Source organism: Bombina bombina, chromosome 3 (genome assembly GCF_027579735.1).
Source record: "Bombina bombina isolate aBomBom1 chromosome 3, aBomBom1.pri, whole genome shotgun sequence".
Taxonomy (NCBI): Eukaryota; Metazoa; Chordata; class Amphibia; order Anura; family Bombinatoridae; genus Bombina; species Bombina bombina.
This window is the reverse complement of record NC_069501.1, coordinates 261,046,530-261,065,385: the sequence shown is the minus strand read 5'-3', so window position 1 is coordinate 261,065,385 and position 18,856 is coordinate 261,046,530. Positions and strand designations below refer to the sequence as shown.

Sequence of the window (18,856 nt, the reverse complement as noted above, 5' to 3'; positions counted from 1 at the left end):
ATCAAGTATGTTTTTATAAAAGTGAAGGGGGGAGAATGAAACAGGGAGGATTTGCAAATTGATAATCCAGCCCATAAAGGGGACAGAGACCAACTCACAAGACTACATATATGTTATCAAAAACATTCAAATTAACAGCTGACTGTAAAAGAAAATGCTTTAGATATCTTGACCATTCTATAGCTTTAGTGAATGCTGTGAGGTCAGTTAACACTTTTTCAAAATGTTTTCTTTATTTAGTGTTCAAGTCTGTAATTCATACATTTCTGTGCAAAAAGCATAGGGGTTGTAATCACATAAGACCTGGTAGTTATGTAATAAATCCTCTTTCTTTGCCTAGTGGATGCCAAAAGCAGAGAGGTGATTCAGAACGCGTGCAAGGCTGTCGGATCTATCAGCGATACTTCCTTTGACATTCGGTTCAATCCGGACATCTTCTCACCAGGTATTAAATTTATTTCTAATATGCTTATGCCTTAGTGCTACATAAGGGTGCGATAAACCAACCATTGTTACCGGCCATTCACACACCTTTCATATCTCCTTTTACACATGATACTCATACACACAATTGCTCAATGAAATAAAAATAAAGGACATTGTTCAGCCTCAGAAAAGATTTAAGTACCCTCAGCCGGCAGGCTCTTGTGCTAGCTTTTTCAGCCTTGTATATAAAATCTCTGGCTGGCCTCAGCATATGACATGTTAATTATTGATGTTATTTATTAAAGTAACTCTCTCTAATAGCAGCAGCCATGATGATCTGACTTGTCTCTACAAAGCTTAGCTGGTCAATGCTTAGCCCCCTTCCCCCCTGACATGATATCTCTTTTAATATCGTAGTTATGAGACTTCACAAGTTCACTCACTGTTATGTGCCCAAATAAATAAAGACCAAAAAATAAGAATAAGAAACCTTGGCAAGTTGCTATTTCACATGAGTGAGCAGTGAGTACACTTTTCCTTCTGTTATTGTTGATGACGTTGTTTATTAAAGTAACTCTTACTCTCTCTAATAGCAGCAGCCATGATGATCTGACTTGTCTCTACAAAGCTTAACTGTAGGCTAAAGATAGACGACTGTGTTCATCAAAGTATTAGGTTTAGGGCTAAGGGTACCATAAAAGAAATTGTTTAAGACAGATAATGATCTATATGCATTTAAAGTTATTGTGCACACTGATTTTTGACCCAACACACACAAGAAAACAGAGACAACCAATTAGCATTTAAAGCAGGCACAAAATGAATAATAGTAAGTACTCACTGCTCAGCTCACTCATACCTGTTAGTATTGTGCAGCGTATTGTTCAGCTTTTTTGACAGTCAGTTTATAGAAATTCATGTGGAATTTAAAGTCAACTCCACATGTATTTCTATAAACTGACTTTCTGTCGATAAAGCTGCACAATACGCTACACAATACTAACTGGTATGAGTCAGCTGAGCAGTGAGTACTTACTATTATTCTTTCTGTGCCTGCCTGCCGGGTCACCCCCTCCTCACCAGTTCTCCCGCCGGGTCACCCCCCTCCTCACCAGTCCTCTCTGTTTTAGGCTCCGCTGACGCTCCGGTCCGTTGCGATCCCACTCACAGCCGCTCCTCACTGCCCTGGGAGGAAGATCACGTGCGCACGTGTGCGGCAACTGTGAGTGAGCAGACAGGAAGGAGGGCGAAAGTTAGGAAACGTCACATGACCTCGGCAGAAGCCGGGTCACGTGACCGCCAAACAAAATTTTTAAAATTTGAGCAAAAAAAAATAAAATAAAAAAAATATATGCAGTTGCCAGTGCCATCCCCCCAAATCTGCCGCTTAGGCACCGGCCTTGTTTGCCTAGGCATAAATACGCCCCTGGTGTTAGTACATGTTTCATTCCTTTTTTTATTCATACAAGGACCTAAAATATGAGCATTTGTAAGCTTTATAAAAATTCTTGTTATGTCATCAGGGATATTTAATGAGCTTTTATATTTCTATCCAGAGGAAGACTCTAAATATGTCTTCATCAGTTATGTATCTGTGTAATCTCTGGAACGAGGAATAACTGCTGAGCCCTTATAGACCCAGTGCTTAGGCTGTTTGCAGTCATTTCAGCACCAGTTTTAATTGTTTAAATTGTGGTCACCTGCATCTTAGATCCAAGTAGAAAGGGTGTGGTGCTGACATATGGACCCCCCCAAATACCCTCACCCTGCAGTACTAGCAATTAGGTAGCGTGACTGCCTCCAGGTAATTCCTGGTTACATCCAACATCATCACACACGGAAAGAAGCACGTCCTGTGCAATAAAGCGCCATATAAAGATATGGCCAGTTAGCCAAAGACAGACATATGCTACCTTCCAGAGTTTAAAAAAGTGTTTACAAATAAAATGCTTTAGCTAAAAATAATATAGCTTTTTACTATTTAGAATTTCCCTTAAAAAATGCCAGCAAATGTGAATTTCTTATGCCTTGTCATCATATACCACAAATCGTTTGATATCTGTAGGTGTAGTTAAAAAAAATTCTTCCCTAAACTCATTAAAAATCCAAATCTTTCCAATTCTTATATTGACCTACTATGGTTTGGAGAACTGTCTTGTACTATTGAATTGGCAAATTAAACAAAAATAGGAATAGGAGAGGTTTCAAAGGAAAAGTCTATGAGAATATTGGGGAGTGCTGGGATTCCATGAATTATCCATTGAGAACAGTGAAGAGGTTCTAATTTAGATTTAAAAATGACGTTCCTTTATTTTTATTTATTTATTTTAAAATATGAAGGTGTGCGCTTTCCTGAAGGGATGCAGAATGAGATTCACAATCAAAAGCAATTGTTAAAGGATGCGGCTGCCTTTGTGTTGACCTGCCAAATCCCTTGTTTGGTAAGTCGTGAGTCCCTTAAAGGGACATGAAACCCAAACATTTTCTTTCATAATTCAGTTAAAGAATATAATTTTAAACAACATTCCAATTTACTTATATTATCTAATTTGTTCAATTCTTCTAGATATCCTTTTTTGAAGTAGTAGTAATGCACATGGCTAAGCCCCTTACACGGGGAATCCTATTTAGATATGCTTTTCAACAAAGGATATCAAGAGAATGAAGCAAATTATATAAAAGAAGTAAACTGGAAAGTTATTTAAAATTGCTTGCTCTTTCTAAATCATAAAAGAAAAAATTGGGTCTCATGTCCCGTTAACATCTACTACTTAATATGTTTACAATATTGTACATTAATATTTAGAAGATTCTTGTTTCTTATGCCTGAGATTTAAACTTAGAGACATAAACATATTTACTCCTCAATACCAGTAGATATGTTTAATATTTTTTTTTTGTTACTCATCTACATTTGCAAAATTATTTTATTGCTCAATAAGTATTAAAAATTAAATTAAACTGGGTGCCGCCACCTTAAGCTGATATAAAGATCTGCCAAATATCGGCTGCGGGATCTCCATTAGTGTAATCTCTGACATACGATTGTGTAACTGATATTGACTGATCCTCGCTTATAAGATAAAGGTGGCGGCAAATAGTAATTTTGTATAATTATATTTTTTATATTGACTGTTTTGCTGTAGATTAAGGACTGTCTTGACCATAATGTTGTACCAATGGATGGAGCCACTTTGGCAGAAGCAATGCACCAGCGAGGGATCAACATGAGATACTTGGGGAAAGTTCTTGAGGTTGTTACTAAGTTTCCAGTCCCATCCCAGCTAGATCATGTCCAGGTGAGTAACGGAAAATGATTCAGTTTGAGATTATGTTAAATACTGCTTCTCTCTCCCTTGGCCTCTTCTTACTGAATTCATAGATGCAAACATAGAATGCTTAAAATTAGATTAGCTTGTGGTACAGGAAATATTTTTGGCGATTTGTGGCTGAGATTCTAATTTGCATGATGTGCTGGTGTCAGAACAAAATAAGAATATAGATTAACAGTGTCGTGGTTACGTTTCCCGAGAACGATGCAACAGTGTCTTGTACACTCTTCTTGAGCTGTTACCAGATATATAAAACTCTTAAGATTTTCGGTTAATATCTCTATCTATCTATCTATCTATCTATATATACAGTGTATATATATATATATATATATATATATATATATATATATATATATATATATATATATATATATATATATATATATATATTATAACTTGCAGCAAAGTCATTTGTTTAAAGAGATGTAAAGTATGTTGTAATTACAAGACTTTCTGAACTTTCAATAATTTATCAAGTTGCTGACGGCAAACCCTTTTTAATCCATTAACACGTTGTATCTGGCAGTTGTTTTTTAGTAGCCAAACACCTCCTCACACCACTTAATTCATGTTTAAAGTAACCAACCTGTACTTGTTAATGGAATCTACAAGACTTGCCACTGTTATTTGTTGGCAAAACGTTCATTGTTTGCAGTAGATTATCACCGCTGCTGAAGCCAGATACAAATCAGGCTTATAAAGTCTGCAGTGTTCACTTCCAGTTCTCAGAGTTGGAAAATTTACAGTTTTCAAAGGTGTTTTTTTTTACAGAAAAAGTGGCCAAAATAAATAGTTTGGTACATTGATTCTTTTTTTACAATGCAGAATTAATCTATATTTCTTCTGTTATGTGTGATCAGTCCACGGGTCATCATTACTTCTGGGATATTATCTGCTCCCCTACAGGAAGTGCAAGAGGATTCACCCAGCAGAGTTGCTATATAGCTCCTCCCCTCTACGTCACCTCCAGTCATTCTCTTGCACCCAAAGACTAGATAGGAGGTGTGAGAGGACTATGGTGATTATACTTAGTTTTTATAACTTCAATCAAAAGTTTGTTATTTTACAATAGCACCGGAGCGTGTTATTACTTCTCTGGCAGAGTTTGAAGAAGAATCTACCAGAGTTTTTCTTATGATTTTAACCGGAGTAGTTAAGATCATATTGCTGTTTCTCGGCCATCTGAGGGAGGTAAAAGCTTCAGATCAGGGGACAGCGGGCAGTTGAATCTGCATTGAGGTATGTAGCAGTTTTTATTTTCTGAATGGAATTGATGAGAAAATCCTGCCATACCGTTATAATGACATGTATGTATACTCTACACTTCAGTATTCTGGGGATGGTATTTCACCGGAATTACTCTGTAAAAGTACATTAAACCTTTTTATAGGTATTTAATTCATGTTAAACGTTTTTGCTGGAATGTAGAATCGTTTGCATTTCTGAGGTACTGAGTGAATAAATATTTGGGCATTATTTTTCCACTTGGCAGTTTGCTTGTTTTGATTATGACAGTTTCGTTTCTCTCTCACTGCTGTGTGTGAGGGGGAGGGGCCGTTTTTGGCGCTCTTTGCTACGCATCAACAATTTCCAGTCAGTTACTCTTGTATTTTCTGCATGATCCGGTTCAGCTCTAACAGAACTCAGGGGTCTTCAAACTTCTTTGAAGGGAGGTAGATTCTCTCAGCAGAGCTGTGAGATTTATGTAGTGACTGTGTTTTAAAACGTTGCTGTGATTTTTATGTTTTAAATTTAATTAGTGTTACTTTACTAATGGGAACAAACCTTTGCTAACAAGTTGTGTTGTTTTTAAAGAGTGATGCTATAACTGTTTTTCAGTTCATTATTTCAACTGTCATTTAATCGTTTAGTGCTTCTTTGAGGCACAGTACGTTTTTGTTAAATAAGATTGTAACCAAGTTGCATGTTTATTGCTAGTGTGTTAAACATGTCTGATTCAGAGGAAGATACCTGTGTCATTTGTTCCAATGCCAAGGTGGAGCCCAATAGAAATTTATGTACTAACTGTATTGATGCTACTTTAAATAAAAGCCAATCTGTACAAATTGAACAAATTTCACCAAACAGCGAGGGGAGAGTTATGCCGTCTAACTCGCCTCACGTGTCAGTACCTGCGTCTCCCGCCCGGGAGGTGCGTGATATTATGGCGCCTAGTACATCTGGGCAGCCATTACAGATAACATTACAAGATATGGCTACTGTTATGACTGAAGTTTTGGCTAAGTTACCAGAACTAAGAGGCAAGCGTGATCACTCTGGGGTGAGAACAGAGTGCGCTGATAATTCTAGGGCCATGTCTGATACTGCGTCACAGCTTGCAGAGCATGAGGACGGAGAGCTTCATTCTGTAGGTGACGGTTCTGATCCAAGCAGATTGGATTCAGATATTTCAAATTTTAAATTTAAATTGGAAAACCTCCGTGTATTACTAGGGGAGGTCTTAGCGGCTCTTAACGATTGTAACACTGTTGCAATACCAGAGAAAATGTGTAGGTTGGATAAATACTTTGCGGTACCGGCGAGTACTGACGTTTTTCCTATACCTAAGAGATTAACTGAAATTGTTACCAAGGAGTGGGATAGACCCGGTGTGCCGTTCTCACCCCCTCCAATATTTAGAAAGATGTTTCCAATAGACGCCACCACACGGGACTTATGGCAAACGGTCCCTAAGGTGGAGGGAGCAGTTTCTACTTTAGCTAAGCGTACCACTATCCCGGTGGAGGATAGCTGTGCTTTTTCAGATCCTATGGATAAAAAATTAGAGGGTTACCTTAAGAAAATGTTTGTTCAACAAGGTTTTATATTGCAACCCCTTGCATGCATCGCGCCGATTACGGCTGCGGCAGCATTTTGGATTGAGTCTCTGGAAGAGAACCTTAGTTCCGCTACGCTGGACGACATTACGGACAGGCTTAGAGTCCTTAAACTAGCTAATTCATTCATTTCGGAGGCCGTAGTACATTTAACCAAACTTACGGCTAAGAATTCAGGATTCGCCATTCAGGCACGTAGGGCGCTGTGGTTAAAATCCTGGTCGGCTGATGTAACTTCTAAGTCCAAATTACTTAATATACCTTTCAAGGGGCAAACTTTATTTGGGCCCGGTTTGAAAGAAATTATCGCTGACATTACAGGAGGTAAGGGCCACGCTCTACCTCAAGACAAAGCCAAAGCTAAGGCTAGACAGTCTAATTTTCGTCCCTTTCGGAATTTCAAAGCAGGTGCAGCATCAACTTCCACTGCACCAAAACAGGAAGGAGCTGTTGCTCGTTACAGACAAGGCTGGAAACCTAACCAGTCCTGGAATAAGGGCAAGCAGGCCAGAAAACCTGCTGCTGCCCCTAAGACAGCATGAACCGAGGGCCCCCGATCCGGGACCGGGTCTAGTGGGGGGCAGACTCTCTCTCTTCGCCCAGGCTTGGGCAAGAGATGTCCAGGATCCCTGGGCGCTAGAGATCATATCTCAGGGATACCTTCTAGACTTCAAATTATCTCCCCCAAGAGGGAGATTTCATCTGTCAAGGTTGTCAACAAACCAAATAAAGAAAGACGCGTTTCTACGCTGTGTACAAGATCTATTATTAATGGGAGTGATCCATCCGGTTCCGCGGTCGGAACAAGGACAAGGGTTTTACTCAAACCTGTTTGTGGTTCCCAAAAAAGAGGGAACTTTCAGGCCAATCTTGGATTTAAAGATCCTAAACAAATTCCTAAGAGTTCCATCGTTCAAAATGGAAACTATTCGGACAATTTTACCCATGATCCAAAAGGGTCAGTACATGACCACAGTGGATTTAAAGGATGCTTACCTTCACATACCGATTCACAAAGATCATTACCGGTATCTAAGGTTTGCCTTCTTAGACAGGCATTACCAGTTTGTAGCCCTTCCATTCGGATTGGCTACGGCTCCAAGAATCTTCACAAAGGTTCTGGGTGCCCTTCTAGCGGTTCTGAGACCGCGAGGAATTTCGGTAGCTCCGTACCTAGACGACATTCTGATACAAGCTTCAAGCTTTCAAACTGCCAAGTCTCATACAGAGTTAGTTCTGGCATTTCTAAGGTCGCATGGATGGAAAGTGAACGAAAAGAAGAGTTCTCTCTTGCCTCTCACAAGAGTTCCATTCTTGGGAACTCTTATAGATTCTGTAGAAATGAAGATTTATCTGACCGAAGACAGATTAACAAAGCTTCTAAATGCATGCCGTGTCCTTCATTCCATTCAACTCCCGTCAGTAGCTCAATGCATGGAGGTGATCGGCTTAATGGTAGCAGCAATGGACATAGTACCCTTTGCACGCCTACATCTCAGACCGCTGCAATTGTGCATGCTGAGTCAGTGGAATGGGGATTACTCAGATTTGTCCCCCACTCTGAATCTGGATCAAGAGACCAGAAACTCTCTTCTATGGTGGCTTTCTCGGCCACATCTGTCCAGGGGGATGCCGTTCAGCAGGCCGGACTGGACAATTGTAACAACAGACGCCAGCCTTCTAGGTTGGGGCGCTGTCTGGAATTCTCTGAAGGCTCAGGGACAATGGAGTCAGGAGGAAAGTCTCCTGCCAATAAACATTCTGGAATTGAGAGCAGTTCTCAATGCCCTTCTAGCTTGGCCCCAGTTAAAGACTCGGGGGTTCATCAGGTTTCAGTCGGACAACATCACGACTGTAGCTTACATCAACCATCAGGGAGGGACAAGAAGCTCCCTAGCAATGATAGAAGTATCAAAGATAATTCGCTGGGCAGAGTCTCACTCTTGCCACCTATCAGCAATCCACATCCCGGGAGTGGAGAACTGGGAGGCGGATTTCTTGAGTCGCCAGACTCTTCATCCGGGGGAGTGGGAACTTCATCCGGAGGTCTTTGCCCAAATACTTCGACGTTGGGGCAAACCAGAGATAGATCTCATGGCGTCTCGCCAGAACGCCAAACTTCCTCGCTACGGATCCAGATCCAGGGATCCGGGAGCGGTTCTGATAGATGCTTTGACAGCACCTTGGAACTTCAGGATGGCTTATGTGTTTCCACCCTTCCCGCTGCTTCCTCGATTGATTGCCAAAATCAAACAGGAGAGAGCATCAGTGATTCTAATAGCGCCTGCATGGCCGCGCAGGACTTGGTATGCAGATCTAGTGGACATGTCATCCTGTCCGCCTTGGTCTCTACCTCTAAGACAGGACCTTCTGATTCAGGGTCCATTCAAACATCAAAGTCTAACTTCTCTGAAGCTGACTGCTTGGAAATTGAACGCTTGATTTTATCAAAACGTGGTTTTTCTGAGTCGGTTATTGACACCCTGATACAGGCTAGGAAGCCTGTTACCAGAAAGATTTACCATAAAATATGGCGTAAATACCTATACTGGTGTGAATCCAAAGATTACTCCTGGAGTAAGGTTAGGATTCCTAGGATATTGTCTTTTCTACAAGAAGGTTTAGAAAAGGGTTTATCGGCTAGCTCATTAAGGGGACAGATCTCAGCTCTGTCCATCTTGTTGCACAGGCGTCTGTCAGAAAATTCAGACATCCAGGCCTTTTGTCAGGCTTTAGCTAGGATCAAGCCTGTGTTTAAAACTGTTGCTCCGCCATGGAGTTTAAACTTAGTTCTTAACGTTTTACAGGGTGTTCCGTTTGAACCCCTTCATTCCATTGATATAAAATTGTTATCTTGGAAAGTTCTATTTTTAATGGCTATTTCCTCGGCTCGAAGAGTCTCTGAGTTATCAGCCCTACATTGTGATTCTCCTTATCTGATCTTTCACTCAGACAAGGTAGTTCTGCGTACTAAACCTGGGTTCTTACCTAAGGTTGTCTCTAACAGGAATATCAATCAAGAGATTGTTGTTCCATCCTTGTGTCCAAATCCTTCTTCAAAGAAGGAACGTCTTCTACACAATCTGGATGTAGTTCGTGCCCTCAAGTTCTACTTGCAGGCAACTAAAGATTTTCGCCAAACTTCTTCCCTGTTTGTCGTTTATTCTGGACAGAGGAGAGGTCAAAAAGCTTCTGCTACCTCTCTCTCTTTTTGGCTTCGTAGCATAATACGTTTAGCCTATGAGACTGCTGGACAGCAGCCTCCTGAAAGAATTACAGCTCATTCCACTAGAGCTGTGGCTTCCACTTGGGCCTTTAAGAATGAGGCCTCTGTTGAACAGATTTGCAAGGCTGCAACTTGGTCTTCGCTTCATACTTTTTCCAAATTTTACAAATTTGACACTTTTGCTTCTTCGGAGGCTATTTTTGGGAGAAAGGTTCTTCAGGCAGTGGTTCCTTCTGTATAATGAGCCTGCCTATCCCTCCCGTCATCCGTGTACTTTTGCTTTGGTATTGGTATCCCAGAAGTAATGATGACCCGTGGACTGATCACACATAACAGAAGAAAACATAATTTATGCTTACCTGATAAATTCCTTTCTTCTGTTGTGTGATCAGTCCACGGCCCGCCCTGTTTTTTTTTTAAGGCAGGTAAATATTTTTTAAATTATAATTCAGTCACCACTACACCCTTGGCTTCTCCTTTCTCGTTGGTCTTTGGTCGAATGACTGGAGGTGACGTAGAGGGGAGGAGCTATATAGCAACTCTGCTGGGTGAATCCTCTTGCACTTCCTGTAGGGGAGCAGATAATATCCCAGAAGTAATGATGACCCGTGGACTGATCACACAACAGAAGAAAGGAATTTATCAGGTAAGCATAAATTATGTTTTCTCCAACATAGGTGTGTCCGGTCCACGGCGTCATCCTTACTTGTGGGATATTCTCTTCCCCAACAGGAAATGGCAAAGAGCCCAGCAAAGCTGGTCACATGATCCCTCCTAGGCTCCGCCTTCCCCAGTCATTCTCTTTGCCGTTGTACAGGCAACATCTCCACGGAGATGGCTTAGAGTTTTTTGGTGTTTAACTGTAGTTTTTATTATTCAATCAAGAGTTTGTTATTTTAAAATAGTGCTGGTATGTACTATTTACTCTGAAACAGAAAAGAGATGAAGATTGCTGTTTGTAAGAGGAAAATGATTTTAGCAACCGTTACTAAAATCGATGGCTGTTTCCACACAGGACTGTTGAGAGGAATTAACTTCAGTTGGGGGAAACAGTGAGCAGACTTTTGCTGCTTGAGGTATGACACATTTCTAACAAGACGATGTAATGCTGGAAGCTGTCATTTTCCCTATGGGATCCGGTAAGCCATTTTTATTACATAAAGAAAAAAAGGGCTTCACAAGGGCTTTTAAGACTGTAGACATTTTCTGGGCTAAAACGAGTTATATATAAGCATATTTTATACTTCATAGCCTTGAGGAATTATTTTAATCTTGGGAATTATGTAAAATAACCGGCAGGCACTGTATTGGACACCTTATTCTCTAGGGGCTTTCCCTAATCATAGGCAGAGTCTCATTTTCGCGCCTCTATTGCGCACTTGTTTTTGGGAAGCATGACATGCAGATGCATGTGTGAGGAGCTCTGATACATAGAAAAGACTTTCTGAAGGCGTCATTTGGTATCGTATTCCCCTTTGGGCTTGGTTGGGTCTCAGCAAAGCAGATACCAGGGACTGTAAAGGGGTTAAATATAAAAACGGCTCCGGTTCCGTTATTTTAAGGGTTAAAGCTTCCAAATTTGGTGTGCAATACTTTTAAGGCTTTAAGACACTGTGGTGAAATTTTGGTGAATTTTGAACAATTCCTTCATACTTTTTCACATTTGCAGTAATAAAGTGTGTTCAGTTTAAAATTTAAAGTGACAGTAACGGTTTTATTTTAAAACGTTTTTTGTACTTTGTTATCAAGTTTATGCCTGTTTAACATGTCTGAACTACCAGATAGACTGTGTTCTGTATGTGGGGAAGCCAAGGTTCCTTCTCATTTAAATAGATGTGATTTATGTGACACAAAATTTAGAGAAAATGATGCCCAAGATGATTCCTCAAGTGAGGGGAGTAAGCATGGTACTGCATCATCCCCCTCCTTCGTCTACACCAGTCTTGCCCACACAGGAGGCCCCTAGTACATCTAGTGCGCCAATACTCCTTACTATGCAACAATTAACGGCTGTAATGGATAATTCTATCAAAAACATTTTAGCCAAAATGCCCACTTATCAGCGAAAGCGCGACTGCTCTGTTTTAGAAAATACTGAAGAGCATGAGGACGCTGATGATATTGGTTCTGAAGTGCCCCTACACCAGTCTGAGGGGGCCAGGGAGGTTTTGTCTGAGGGAGAAATTTCAGATTCAGGGAAAATTTCTCAACAAGCTGAACCTGATGTGATTACATTTAAATTTAAATTGGAACATCTCCGCGCTCTGCTTAAGGAGGTGTTATCTACTCTGGATGATTGTGAGAATTTGGTCATTCCAGAGAAATTATGTAAAATGGACAAGTTCCTAGAGGTCCCGGGGCCCCCCGAAGCTTTCCCTATACCCAAGCGGGTGGCGGACATTGTAAATAAGGAATGGGAAAGGCCCGGTATACCTTTCGTCCCTCCCCCCATATTTAAGAAATTGTTTCCTATGGTCGACCCCAGAAAGGACTTATGGCAGACAGTCCCCAAGGTCGAGGGGGCGGTTTCTACTCTAAACAAACGCACCACTATACCCATAGAAGATAGTTGTGCTTTCAAAGATCCTATGGATAAAAAATTAGAGGGTTTGCTTATAAAGATGTTTGTTCAGCAAGGTTACCTTCTACAACCAATTTCATGCATTGTTCCTGTCACTACAGCAGCGTGTTTCTGGTTCGATGAACTAGAAAAGGCGCTCAATAAAGATTCTTCTTATGAGGAGATTATGGACAGAATTCATGCTCTCAAATTGGCTAATTCTTTCACCCTAGACGCCACTTTGCAATTGGCTAGGTTAGCGGCGAAAAATTCTGGTTTTGCTATTGTGGCGCGCAGAGCGCTTTGGCTAAAATCTTGGTCAGCGGATGCGTCTTCCAAGAACAAATTGCTTAACATTCCTTTCAAGGGGAAAACGCTGTTTGGCCCTGACTTGAAAGAGATTATTTCCGATATCACTGGGGGCAAGGGCCACGCCCTTCCTCAGGATAGGTCTTTCAAGGCCAAAAATAAACCTAATTTTCGTCCCTTTCGCAGAAACGGACCAGCCCCAAGTGCTACGTCCTCTAAGCAAGAGGGTAATACTTCTCAAGCCAAGCCAGCCTGGAGGCCAATGCAAGGCTGGAACAAAGGTAAGCAGGCCAAGAAACCTGCCACTGCTACCAAGACAGCATGAGATGTTGGCCCCCGATCCGGGACCGGATCTGGTGGGGGGCAGACTCTCTCTCTTCGCTCAGGCTTGGGCAAGAGATGTTCTGGATCCTTGGGCGCTAGAAATAGTCTCCCAAGGTTATCTTCTGGAATTCAAGGGGCTTCCCCCAAGGGGGAGGTTCCACAGGTCTCAATTGTCTTCAGACCACATAAAAAGACAGGCATTCTTACATTGTGTAGAAGACCTGTTAAAAATGGGAGTGATTCATCCTGTTCCATTAGGAGAACTAGGGATGGGGTTCTACTCCAATCTGTTCGTAGTTCCCAAAAAAGAGGGAACATTCAGACCAATCTTAGATCTCAAGATCCTAAACAAGTTTCTCAAGGTTCCATCGTTCAAAATGGAAACCATTCGAACAATTCTTCCTTCCATCCAGGAGGGCCAATTCATGACCACGGTGGATTTAAAGGATGCGTATCTACATATTCCTATCCACAAGGAACATCATCGGTTCCTAAGGTTCGCATTTCTGGACAAGCATTACCAGTTTGTGGCACTCCCGTTCGGATTAGCCACTGCTCCAAGAATTTTCACGAAGGTACTAGGGTCCCTTCTAGCGGTGCTAAGACCAAGGGGCATTGCAGTAGTACCTTACTTGGACGACATACTGATTCAAGCGTCGTCCCTTCCACAAGCAAAGGCTCACACGGACATTGTCCTGGCCTTTCTCAGATCTCACGGGTGGAAAGTGAACGTAGAAAAAAGTTCTCTATCTCTGTCAACAAGGGTTCCCTTCTTGGTAACAATAATAGACTCCTTAGAAATGAGGATTTTTCTGACAGAGGCCAGAAAATCAAAACTTCTAAACTCTTGTCAAATACTTCATTCTGTTCCTCTTCCTTCCATAGCGCAGTGCATGGAAGTAATAGGTTTGATGGTAGCGGCAATGGACATAGTTCCTTTTGCGCGAATTCATCTAAGACCATTACAACTGTGCATGCTCAGTCAGTGGAATGGGGACTATACAGACTTGTCTCCGACGATACAAGTAGATCAGAGGACCAGAGATTCACTCAGTTGGTGGCTGTCCCTGGACAACCTGTCACAGGGGATGAGCTTCCGCAGACCAGAGTGGGTCATTGTCACGACCGACGCCAGTCTGGTGGGCTGGGGCGCGGTCTGGGGACCCCTGAAAGCGCAGGGTCTTTGGTCTCGGGAAGAATCTATTCTCCCGATAAATATTCTGGAACTGAGAGCGATATTCAATGCTCTCAAGGCTTGGCCTCAGCTAGTAAAGACCAAGTTCATACGGTTTCAATCAGACAACATGACGACTGTTGCGTACATCAACCATCAGGGGGGAACAAGGAGTTCCCTGGCGATGGAAGAAGTGACCAAAATCATTCAATGGGCGGAGACTCACTCCTGCCACTTGTCTGCAATCCACATTCCAGGAGTGGAAAACTGGGAAGCGGATTTTCTGAGTCGTCAGACATTTCATCCGGGGGAGTGGAAACTCCATCCGGAAATCTTTGCCCAAATCACTCAATTGTGGGGCATTCCAGACATGGATCTGATGGCCTCTCGTCAGAACTTCAAGGTTCCTTGCTACGGGTCCAGATCCAGGGATCCCAAGGCGACTCTAGTAGATGCACTAGTAGCACCTTGGACCTTCAAACTAGCTTATGTATTCCCGCCGTTTCCTCTCATCCCCAGGCTGGTAGCCAGGATCAATCAGGAGAGGGCATCGGTGATCTTGATAGCTCCTGCGTGGCCACGCAGGACTTGGTATGCAGACCTGGTGAATATGTCATCGGCTCCACCATGGAAGCTACCTTTGAGACGAGACCTTCTTGTTCAAGGTCCGTTCGAACATCTGAATCTGGTCTCACTCCAACTGACTGCTTGGAGATTGAACGCTTGATCTTATCAAAGCGAGGGTTCTCAGATTCTGTCATTGATACTCTTGTTCAGGCCAGAAAGCCTGTAACTAGAAAAATCTACCACAAAATATGGAAAAAATATATCTATTGGTGTGAATCTAAAGGATTCCCTTGGGACAAGATAAAAATTCCTAAGATTCTATCCTTTCTTCAAGAAGGTTTGGAGAAAGGATTATCTGCAAGTTCTTTGATAGGACAGATTTCTGCCTTGTCTGTGTTACTTCACAAAAAGCTGGCAGCTGTGCCAGATGTTCAAGCCTTTGTTCAGGCTCTGGTTAGAATCAAGCCTGTTTACAAACCTTTGACTCCTCCTTGGAGTCTCAATTTAGTTCTTTCAGTTCTTCAGGGGGTTCCGTTTGAACCCTTACATTCCGTTGATATTAAGTTATTATCTTGGAAAGTTTTGTTTTTGGTTGCAATTTCTTCTGCTAGAAGAGTTTCAGAATTATCTGCTCTGCAGTGTTCTCCTCCTTATCTGGTGTTCCATGCAGATAAGGTGGTTCTGCGTACTAAACCTGGTTTTCTTCCGAAAGTTGTTTCTAACAAAAACATTAACCAGGAGATAGTCGTGCCTTCTTTGTGTCCGAATCCAGTTTCAAAGAAGGAACGTTTGTTGCACAATTTGGATGTAGTTCGTGCTCTAAAATTCTATTTAGATGCTACAAAGGATTTTAGACAAACATCTTCCTTGTTTGTTGTTTATTCTGGTAAAAGGAGAGGTCAAAAAGCAACTTCTACCTCTCTCTCTTTTTGGATTAAAAGCATCATCAGATTGGCTTACGAGACTGCCGGACGGCAGCCTCCTGAAAGAATCACAGCTCATTCCACTAGGGCTGTGGCTTCCACATGGGCCTTCAAGAACGAGGCTTCTGTTGATCAGATATGTAAGGCAGCGACTTGGTCTTCACTGCACACTTTTACTAAATTTTACAAATTTGATACTTTTGCTTCTTCTGAGGCTATTTTTGGGAGAAAGGTTTTGCAAGCCGTGGTGCCTTCCATCTAGGTGACCTGATTTGCTCCCTCCCTTCATCCGTGTCCTAAAGCTTTGGTATTGGTTCCCACAAGTAAGGATGACGCCGTGGACCGGACACACCTATGTTGGAGAAAACAGAATTTATGTTTACCTGATAAATTACTTTCTCCAACGGTGTGTCCGGACCACGGCCCGCCCTGGTTTTTTAATCAGGTCTGATAATTTATTTTCTTTAACTACAGTCACCACGGTATCATATGATTTCTCCTATGCAAATATTCCTCCTTTACGTCGGTCGAATGACTGGGGAAGGCGGAGCCTAGGAGGGATCATGTGACCAGCTTTGCTGGGCTCTTTGCCATTTCCTGTTGGGGAAGAGAATATCCCACAAGTAAGGATGACGCCGTGGACCGGACACACCGTTGGAGAAAGTAATTTATCAGGTAAACATAAATTCTGTTATCACAATCATTCAGACTAAAGATACTTTATCATTATATATTGGACATAATATAGCCAGGGTGTAATGAAATATTAAATGTGAAGACAAAATTATGTAATTTTACATTTGCCTTCTTTTTTTTCTAGAAAATTTTAATTAGTGAGCTGATTACTAGATCTGCTAAACATATTTTCAAGACCTACCTCCAGGTAAGATGGCAAAGCATGAACTGGAGTTTATCTGGCACATGCCACAGCATTTACGGTTTTTTATTTAGATCAGATTTTGTTGTTGTTAATATTTGTTTTTTTTTTTGTTTTTTTTTTGTTTGTTTTTTTAAAATACTTTATTTATACCAGTGTGGCTTACAGCGACAAATCAACAAATAACAAGATACAGAAAAACATTGAAATACAATATGTGAACATGACTCGTCCCCTCCACCACAATGGATTTTACTTTTTCAATCCCCTCTCCACAACCTCCATATCTTCACTCGAACCTTTCCTGTTCCACTCTCCCTCATCTCCTACCATGTATGTTATGTTTACACTGAGTAGCATCTGGATAATAATCTACTCCTATTGTCATCAATCTCAGCCTCACTGATTTATCTATTTCTCAGCTTCTAATTCATCAGCTCTCCCCCGGGTGCCGCCCAGAGGAACTTCCCTCTCAGAACTGGGCCCTATGTCAACTGTTCTCCCCCTCTCTGGGCAAAGATATTCCATTGTCCCCTCATTTGTGCATTTAGTATATAGTCCGAGTCTTTGAACCGGTAAATGATTTGTCTTTGGTGGTGAATATCTAGTGATCTAATGAATGGTTCCCATTTAGTCATAAACTTCTTCGTTCTCCGTGTTATGTCTCCCTGAGTGTCTATTTGTTCATAAGTCATCTGTCGTCTTAAGGCTTCTTTGAGTTGTGCTAAGTGCGGGGGGCCTGAGCCAGCCACTGTTGTAGAATAAGTCTCCTAGCATGCAGTATAACATTGTATATGTACGCCCCGTGTTTTTTATGTCCTGTCTGTGTATATAAGAATATCACCATTTTGGGTGTAAATCTGATTCTTTCCCCAGTATGTCTCTCCAACCACCTCTGCGTCATGCCCCACAATTTTGTAAGTTGTGGACATTGCCATATCATATGTATGATGTTTGGGTTGTCATTGGAGCATTTTGGGCACAGACCTGTTGTGTCATATTTCCACTTGAGAAATAGTTTTGGCGTAATATATGCATTGTGGATCAGTTTGGTGTGTGATTCTCTTATCTCATTTGACAGGGTGGCTTCTCTTACTTTTACAAAGCTTTGTTCAATACAGCTGTCTGGGACATCCTGCCCCAGTAGTTCAGTCCATGTTTTCGTAATGTGTGTTAAGTTAGCTTTGTTCGGTCGTTTTTGCAAAGTTTTATAGGTGTATGATATAGAGGTCTGTCCCCCCCTTGTCAGAGTTAGTAATTGATATATGTCACAATTAGTGTCTGGCAATTTCCCTGATCTCAATAGGGTTTGTACGTAATGCCTCACCTGTAGATACGCAAAATGGTGCTTATTAGGGATACCATACTCTCTTTGCAGTTCTGCAAATGTGCGAACTGCTGTGCCCTCTATTGTGAGAATTTGTTTAATGCTTGTCACTCCCCATGTGTCCCATTGTTTAAAGGGTTTCGTAGTGAATCCTGCTGGGAAATCTGGATTGCCCCTCAGTGGCAGGAAGATAGTGTGATTTGGTGAGACTTCTAAGGCCCTACAAACCTTTCTCCACGCCTTTATCGGGCCACTGAATAATGTTTCCCCTCCAAGAATAGAGTGCGAGTCATGTGTGGTAACATCTTGAGTGACCACGGTTTGATGTGAGCTGTCTCTAGTTTGCCATTAGTGAAGTGTTCCCTATCCGTCAGCCAGTCCATTACATATTTGACCCCTGCTACCCAGTTGTAGAACTCAATATTCGGCAGTCCCAAACCTCCCATCTCCGGTCTGCCTGTCAATTTCTGATAGCTTAGTCTGTGCTTTTTCCCCCTCCTTACAAAGTGCATAATGTCTCTATTTAGTATTTTTAGGTCCTGCTTGTGTAGAAGCTCCGGGAGCATCTGTAGGGTGTACAGTAATTTGGGGAACAAAATCATTTGTTAATATTTGTATTTATTTTGTACCAATATTACTAAGCTTTTGTTTGTGTGTGTGTGTGTGTGTGTGTGTGTATATGTTTTTACTTGAATTAACTTCAATGTACATTTTATTCTAATCCTTTCAGTAGCAAGGAGTACTAGAGGCGTAAAACTGTTCCTAATTGTTTACAACTTGCAAATGTTTTTAAATTGAAGTCTTCCGGGTGATCTAAACGTGGGTGTTGGTTGCGCAATCTGAACACAAAACATATGTTGATATTATTTTAATTCTTACCTCTCCTAATTGCCTATGTAGCAGATCTTTACAAATATTAGAACACAGAAAAATGAAAGATTCTTACATAGAAAACATTCTCATTTGTACAG

General features: G+C 41.5%; 1 protein-coding gene across 1 annotated transcript in view; it reads left to right on the top strand.

Moving 5' to 3' along the window:
- Nucleotides 1-319: 319 nt before the first annotated feature.
- The window catches only part of LOC128652303 (uncharacterized), a 58,747-nt gene continuing 40,210 nt past the window's right edge, over nt 320-18,856 (top strand). Inside the window, exons 1-4 of the mRNA XM_053705240.1 lie at nt 320-445; nt 2,767-2,867; nt 3,573-3,725; nt 16,502-16,564. Of these exons, the coding sequence (XP_053561215.1) occupies nt 2,787-2,867; nt 3,573-3,725; nt 16,502-16,564 (297 nt within the window). The 5' untranslated portion in view covers nt 320-445; nt 2,767-2,786. The remainder of the gene's footprint in view (nt 446-2,766; nt 2,868-3,572; nt 3,726-16,501; nt 16,565-18,856) is intronic.